Source organism: Musca autumnalis, unplaced genomic scaffold (genome assembly GCF_047663935.1).
Source record: "Musca autumnalis isolate F117 unplaced genomic scaffold, ASM4766393v1 scaffold_3, whole genome shotgun sequence".
In the NCBI taxonomy this organism is placed as follows: Eukaryota; Metazoa; Arthropoda; class Insecta; order Diptera; family Muscidae; genus Musca; species Musca autumnalis.
The window spans coordinates 154,188,979-154,197,807 of NW_027411866.1; the positions used below are offsets into that span (position 1 = coordinate 154,188,979).

The 8,829-nt window shown below is 33.5% G+C and overlaps 1 protein-coding gene across 2 annotated transcripts in view; it reads left to right on the forward strand.

Moving 5' to 3' along the window:
* LOC141397979 (probable cytochrome P450 313a4) overlaps positions 1-7,478 on the forward strand; it is a 33,048-nt gene extending 25,570 nt beyond the window's left edge. For both annotated transcript variants that reach the window (XM_073975037.1, XM_073975038.1), the window contains 3 exons: positions 6,422-6,574; positions 6,653-7,088; positions 7,164-7,478. In XM_073975037.1, the coding sequence (XP_073831138.1) occupies positions 6,422-6,574; positions 6,653-7,088; positions 7,164-7,336 (762 nt within the window). In that variant the 3' untranslated portion in view covers positions 7,337-7,478. The remainder of the gene's footprint in view (positions 1-6,421; positions 6,575-6,652; positions 7,089-7,163) is intronic.
* Positions 7,479-8,829: the final 1,351 nt, after the last annotated feature.

Consider the following 8,829-nt stretch of genomic DNA (forward strand, 5'->3'; position numbering starts at 1 on the left):
GCGTGTTTGTGCATCAAATACCTCAAATCGGTCAAAAATATATATGGAAGCTATATTCAAATCTTAACCGATTTCGATATATTTTGGAACATTTATTTATAGGCCAAATTCCGTCACACATTCCAAATTTTATTGAAATCGGGCACATATATCGTGTTTGGTGCATCAAATACCTCAAATCGGTCAAAACTATATATGGGAGCTATATCCAAATATGAACCGATTTCAATATATTTTGGCACATTTAGTGATAGGCCGAATTCCGTCACACATTCCAAATTTCATTGGAATCGGGCATATATAGCGTGTATAGTACATCAAATACTTAAAATCGTACGAAAGTCCATATGGGAGTTATATCCAAAACTGAACCGATTTCGATATATTTTGGCGCATTTAGTTATAGGCCAAATTCCATCACACATTCCAAATTTCATTAGAATCGGACATATGTAGCGTGTTTGGTACATCAAATACTTGAAATCGGACGAAAATATATATGGGAGCTATATCAAAATCTGAACCGATTTCGATATAGTTTGGTACATTTACTTATAGGCCAAATTACATCACACATTCCAAATTTCATTAGAATCGGACATATGTAGCGTGTTTGGTACATCAAATACTTGAAATCGGACGAAAATATATATGGGAGCTATATCCAAATCTGAACCGATTTCGATATAGTTTGGTACATTTACATATAGGCCAAATTCCGTCACACATTCCAAATTTCATTAGAATCGGACATATGTAGCTTGTTTGGTACATCAAATACTTCAAATCGAACGAAAATATAAAGCTATATCCAAATCTGAACCGATTTCGATATAGTTTGGTACATTTACATATAGGCCAAATTCCGTCACACATTCCAAATTTCATTAGAATCGGACATATGTAGCGTGTTTGGTACATCAAATACTTGAAATCGGACGAAAATATATATGGGAGCTATATCAAAATCTGAACCGATTTCGATATAGTTTGGTACATTTACTTATAGGCCAAATTACATCACACATTCCAAATTTCATTAGAATCGGACATATGTAGCGTGTTTGGTACATCAAATACTTGAAATCGGACGAAAATATATATGGGAGCTATATCCAAATCTGAACCGATTTCGATATAGTTTGGTACATTTACATATAGGCCAAATTCCGTCACACATTCCAAATTTCATTAGAATCGGACATATGTAGCTTGTTTGGTACATCAAATACTTGAAATCGGACGAAAATATATATGGGAGCTATATCAAAATCTGAACCGATTTCGATATAGTTTGGTACATTTACTTATAGGCCAAATTACATCACACATTCCAAATTTCATTAGAGTCGGACATATGTAACGTGTTTGGTACATCAAATACTTGAAATCGGACGAAAATATATATGGGATCTATATCCAAATCTGAACCGATTTCGATATAGTTTGGTACGTTTTGTTATAAGCCACGTTCCGTCACGCATTCCAACTTTCATGGAAATCGGACATATATAGCGTGTTTGGTACATCAAATACTTGAAATCGGACGAAAATATATATGGGAGCTATATCCAAATCTGGACCGATTTCGATATATTTTGGCAAATTTATTTTTAGGCTAAAATCCATCAAACATTTTAAATTTGGAGTCTGTATCTGTAGCCGTTCTATAGATATTTGCATTCAAAGTTTAAATTTTTTGGAGGTACCTCCGATACTGATGCTATATCTCCGGATCAGAGCGGAATTTCGAAACCTTTATGGCCTATGTTACTTTCAGGCGATGTAGTAATATACCCTGAAAATTTCAGCAAGATCGGTTCAGCGGTTTTTGAGTCTATAAATTTCAAACAAACAAACAAACATACAAACATTTTTCTATTTTATATATATAGATTCGAAGATGGTGCTTTTCGGTCTACTTCTTCGGGGATTTTCCCCCCAAATTTCAAGAATTTAAGCTAAAGTGGAATGCGCGAGTTTTCTTGAACGGAGCAACAGATTTGGTCCAAACTTTGGGCTTAGTAATATTTTTTCCAAACTTAGTTTTTGCTCGAAAATGGGCCATACTGGGGTACCTTCCTCACAAACCTTCAAAATAGTTGTTTAAGTGCAGTTTAAGGTCTATTTGAGGATCTTTAGACATTTTTACTGAAGGTATTCCTTGTGTTTAGAGCGGTATTATGTTTTTCGTGGGCAAGTTCATATTTCCTGACATAAGGGTCAAAAGGTGAATATTATACTGTGGCGAACTGAAATGACTGGTGGGCGCAATATCTTTTAAAAGGAATGACTCCCAAAATAAGATCTACTCCCAAAATGAACTATGTCGGTCCGGTCCATTTCTCCATACCTCCTCCGCAACACTTGTGATCAATGATACAAATCCATATTTTGTTTGCAAGTTCATACGTACGAAAATGGCTACAAATTTCTGAAAATCTCCTAATACATAGTTCTTGGGTTTAAGAATTTTGGCTGTGTAGCCGCTATTCGATCTGTCTATAGATGAAAGCTTCAATTCACACATGCTCATGGTATATTCCTGTCCTCAAAGTCGAGTGGTACTTGTTGAGATTTTGACGAAGAAGAGCCAATAATCCGAATGCGTATAATCATGGATTTCCGAAGTTTTCATACTCTCCGCTATGGTAAATTCCATTTAATGTGGGCGTGAATTGAATATGTGAATATATGAACTCAAATGACGGTAACGTGGATCCGCGAACATCATCATTTCCTTACAAAGACCCACAACCCAAAATATGACCCCAACTTTTAATTAGAAAAAATTGCAACCGCCCTTTAAATAAAGGATTAAGGGTTTTATCACTTTTATTATTTTTAAATCACACACACAATAAGAAGTGACCTTCAGGTCAATGATCCGGAATGGTTATAATTTATTTACTTATTATCCTAGATAATTCGGTTGTATTGCTCAGAACATCTTAAAAAATGCTACTTTACTGGCATCCATAGTCATGCAAAAGAAGTAATCATGCTAAATTGACAGCGTACTAGCTGCACCACAAAGCCCTTGTAACAATTATGACTTCTTTTACGTAACTAGATGTAGACCCGATTCACTTGCACTCATTATTCAACTACTTTTTTGGCTACAAACATTTTGCTGGCTATTTTGTTGCAGAGATATTATGTAATGGCGAATGACATGTTTATTTATCTACTGAAATAAAACCAACAACATCTATGGCATGAATGTATTGGTAATTTAACTCCTAGAAATATATACATACACACTTGACAAAAAATTACTGCATTTAAGGAATAGTGTTCATAAAGTCTTGCCAAGGTTCAAATTTCTGCGTTTTATGAACGCCTTTCATAAAGCAAAAAAAAAATTCTATTTCATCTGTTACACTGTGCAACATTTTTAAGGTGATCTTGTGCAAACAATTCGAACTGAGGATTTTTTGAAAGTACAGACCCAAACGACAAGAAATCCTAGTTGGGTTTTTTTGTGTCAGATCCAGCACGGATTTTATGGCCCCATCTAAACATGATTAAATATTGAGTTTTTAAAGAAATTCGGGGCTATATCTCTGAAACCAATGCGAATATTCTTCTGACCTCTGAAGCAAATTTGAAGATAAGGACAAGAATACAATATTTGGAGAAATAATGAACTCGAAAAACTACATTTATTGCCTCAAATTTCAAAATATATGCAAAAATACCACAATTGTTATACATTTCGCACCTTATCTCCAAACCGTTAATTTTTTCTGAATATTTTCTTTTGGAAAAATATTCCCTGGAATGTAATACACAACTCTTCGGAACATGTCATTGTTGTAAAATGCCTCTATCCCGTGTTTTCAGCACATTTTTCAACGACGATTTAATGAAAATGTCAATAATGTAGTGAAATCCGAAATGCGAGAATAAACTGTTGGTTTGAAATTCGTGTTGTAAAAGATATGATGCAAAATACCGCTGAAACAACATGAAGTAAGCATTTTAGAGTTTCAGAATGTTCTAAAGAATTCTTGAGGACTTTGGTTCAACTCCCAATATTTTAGCCGATACTGACCAGAACTTCAGCAATTATGTAAAATTTTCTATATTTTATAGATTTTAATGCCCTAGATGGAGTTTTTCTTATGTGGTTTCTTCAAAAGATAAGTTCTACTAGTTTAGAGCTACAATATTGATAAAGACAGTAAGGCCAATTTCCTATTCGTTTCTGAGATAAAGACCTGATACATGCAAAAAAGTGTAGATTTAGCCCGGCTTAGATGAGGCCATAAAATCCGAACTGGATCTGACAGGACAAAACCCAACTAGGGTTTTTGTAGTCTAAATATGTACTTTCAAAAAATCCATACTAGAAGTTGTTTGCATTTTCAGTGTTTCATAGTGTTATTAACAGTGTATTTACTACATTGTTAATAATATATTTAAATAAATAAAATAAAATAAATAAATAAATAACTAAATAAATAAATAAATAAAATAAAATAAAATAAAATAAAATAAAATAAAATAAAATAAAATAAAATAAAATTGTAGCAGGTTTTGGTGTGATTATTTTAAAATAGTTTCGTTGTCCAATATTCCAAATAAAACACCAAGATTTCTACATAAACGTTATAATATTAATTTATTGATAAAATATCTTACATGGTTTTGACAATAATTCCATATGCCTCAAACATGAATACAAGGGACTGTCATCGCTTTCACCAAGTATTCGATGTCGTTAGCTTTGGAAGAATAAGCCAACCGGCCACACTATCGTGTTTCCAAGAAGACTTAGTTCTTACCGTATGGATTGTCTATAAGAGAATCAAGGTTCTTCGTATGAACGCATCGTCCTTTTATAGCAGCCAAGATCACCCATATACGTTAACGTGACTACAACAACATACATATGTTCTCTTTATTCTCATCTGCCCTGGTATAGCAAAGGAAAGACTCGCTCAGAGAGACTAATGCACAACATATTGTGAACACCACCGTTTTATAGCGATCCAAACAAAGCTTTAAACTAATAATCTCTCAATACATTACATTAATACTCAATATTGTAATAATCAAAACGAAAGCTCTTTACGTTAACACAATAAAGAAAAAAAGAGATAACAAACAAAAGCTCAAGCATAACACTCAATCAGTGATCGAACAAAACTCAATAACTTTTACATTGTAACTCTTCGTTTGGTTAACCACTCAATGTGTTTCGAATTTACATTACAAGCATTACAAATATCGTTGATGCAGATGTTCATAAAACTAAACAAAACAATGCACAGTGAATCAAAACGTTGTAGCAAGCATTGACGATAGTTTAACAATGAAACAATAATGAACATAATTGAGCTTATGATAATTAACGAAATGACAGTTAAGAAATAATGATAATTTGAATAAAATAATATAACGTCTTGCTACAAAATAAAATAAAATAAATAAATAAAACAAAAAATGTTTTTGTTTTCTGAGAGATTGAAAAAAAAATAATTGTAATTTTTCTTCACATCGATATTCGTCGGCATGAGTTGCCGATTTTTACATTCGGTAACATAAAATTACAGAATAGAACAATCGTTAACTCAACCGAATATTTTTGTTAATTATTTAAAAAAAGTTACAGAATCGCACTACAAACTATTGATTTTCAACAGAATTGTCATTATCATACACCTAAATTCAGTATAAATTTAGTTTGATTTCGTCCATTATGAATGTGGATAATACACGAATTAATTTGAATTAAGGCAGTTAATTCAAACTAACACTGTCTTATGTTTAGACATTAAGTCTGTCTGGTTACTTTCCCAGCAAGAATTGTCCAGCAAGAACTTTCTCAGAGAGTAAGGGGTTTTTATTCTCTTTTGCTAGAAAATTTTTAAAAGTAAACAGACACCTTCCCAGCAAAAACCAGTAAGCAATCAGCTGACTTGCCAAAACAGAACAATTTGTCCGCCAACAAAGGAAGCAAACACGTTGTATTTTATTAAAAATAAAAAGAAAATGAAACAAAAAAGTATTTTTCCACTTTACAAATTTGTTCTCCATAAAACAATACAATTAGACTATGTTATTTCCACAATAAAATTGTTTTTAATGTTCACAAACATAAATCAACAAAAAACTAAAAACAGCTGATTGATTTTTTTCAGGAAGAAGAAGAGCTTGCAAGTGCTTGCTAGAAGAAATTTGTCCAGCAAGAATTTGCAAGCTCTCAGTGAAAGAACTGTCAAAATGTCTCTCTCTAATCGCTCTCTTTTGCTGTTTTTTTGTGTTAACAGACGACTTCCAGCAACAATTGGTACAAATTGTTACAAATTTTAGGGTAACCAGACACAGCTATTAACTTAGACATTAATATATGACAATTAAGGTGTGTCCTCTTGTTGTTGGACAAATTGTTATTAGTTTTCAATTCTTTTAGGCATACACATACTACGCAACGGGTCTTCGAAATGATCCAGAGTATTTGGTTAGCCAGGATATTGCTGTTGCCAAACATATCATTGATGCCATTGAATCTAATGAACTTGAAAAAGACCTTGCCATATCGAGTATGATGCATTTATTTATTGCGGTATGTTTTTTCTGGAATAGTTACACTTGTCTAATAAACATATTGGAAACTCAATATATTTTCTGTTTTACACTCCAGTCCTTTGAAACGAGTTCAGCTACACTGTACTTTACCATACTTATGCTAGCCATGCATCCAGAATATCAAGCCAAAGTATATGCTGAAATATGCAAACTCTTTCCCGACAATGATAATGGAGAGTTCAACATATCTTATGAACACACCAAGCAACTCACTTACCTTGATATGTTTATAAAGGAGACAATGAGATTACTCCCCACCATTCCAATGTTTGGGCGCATATCTATTGAAGACAACCTAAAATTGAGCAATGACATCGTTATTCCTAAAGGCCTCAGAACGCTTATAGATGTTTATGACTTACATCGTAGTAAAGACATATGGGGTCCACAAGCCAATAAATTTAATCCAGATAATTTTCTCCCCGTTAATGTCGAAGCACGTCATCCATATGCGTTTATACCCTTTTCCAAAGGCAAGCGAAGTTGCATAGGTGAGCATAATAACAACATATTGTTTTCACAAAATTCATATTGAATTATATTTTTTATTTTTTTCTCCTCTTTAGGAATGCGTTATGCTGAAATCGGCCTTAAAGTTGTAATGGCCAAAACAATCAAGCGTTATAAATTTTCCACCACAGCCAAATTAGAAGATTTAGTGGTACACAATCATTTGTCCCTGCATTTGGTTAATCCTCCACCACTTACTATTGAGAAAAGGATACATTTATCTGGCTAGGTTTGACTAGAGCTGGTCAATTAATTTGACGTTACTTTATGAAACCACATGGATTTCTATAGCTTACAGAACACTTGTTTAAATTACCAAATCAAATGTAATGTTATCAATAAATATTTGGGTTAAAGAAAAGTGAAGAAAATTTTAATTAAGTGTACTTACTCATCAACCGTCAACCTCACAGTCTCTCACACAAACACCATAAGGTAAGGAAGTGTTGAAAGTCCCAGCACTAACGCACTATCGATTTGCGTTACATTATATTCTACTAGAGTTTGAGAATTCCCGACTGTTTTTCATTTCCGGGAAAACGGGAATAACTAATTCTCATACCCGGGAATTGCCGGCAATATGAAAAATAGAATTGGTGGTTCATATACGGGACAGAGCAAGCAAAAATAAAATGCATACTCCTTATATTCATCCAAAAATGACCAAAAATCATGAGAGTTTAAAAAGTAGCGTTATACCCTAGTCAGACGGCAATGTTAACTTGCATTAAGTTGTGCATTTAATTTTACCATGACAGACGGCAGTTTCTGCATTTATCAATCAGCTGATTGTTGGTCAACATGTATTTTGTTGTTGTTTTCACTGCAAATTTTTGGTTGCACTGATTTATCATTTTGCACTGCAATATACATTGTTACTTAGTGCAAATCAATAGAATGTTGATACAGTATTGCCATATTATCCCCAGTAGTTCATCCTTTGTACTTTTTGATCATGTCATTAAATAATAATCTTGGTCCTATTGCTGGTTATTCGTCCTATTTTAGGAATAGACTAAACCAATTTTGTAACTGAATGTCATTTGGCCATTTGAATTGTCAGAGCTTACGTCCTTCTGCTTACAACACAACATTAAGTGAAATTAAGAACCTGGGCCTGGATTCTTGTTCTATGAAAATTTGAAATGAAAAATATTTCCTTTATAATTTTTTTCATTTGACAGTTTTCTCCTTTATAAAAGTTTTCATTTCACATTTTCATAGAACCGGAATTGAACCCCTGGTCTGCAATAGTGGTCTTGCTTTATTTGCTGTTTCTAAGACATGGTTGAAACCCTATGTTTCAACCAGAGCAGTTGCTATCCCTGGATACTCGTTTGTGCGATATGATCGCGCGAATGTTAAGGATGGCGGTGTTGGCATTTATATTCGCGAAGGTCTTAAATATAAAGTTGAATTTCGGTCTGTGCACCCTTGTGTCATCGAATCGCTATGTATAGAACTAATCCTGGGGTCTAGGAAAGTCCTGTTTGGTGTGGTCTATCTTCTGGTGTAGTTAATATAAACTTAACTGTTTCGGAACACATCGTAGAGTATCGTGACTTCAAGAATATCGATTGGGAGAGTATGCTTAACTATTTAATTCAGACTGACTTTAGCTGGATATATAACACCTCGGAAGTTGATGCTCATCATTCTTTTTTTTCATTCGCTTATTGAGAATCTTTTTTCTTTTGTCCCTATTATCACAAAACGAGTGGT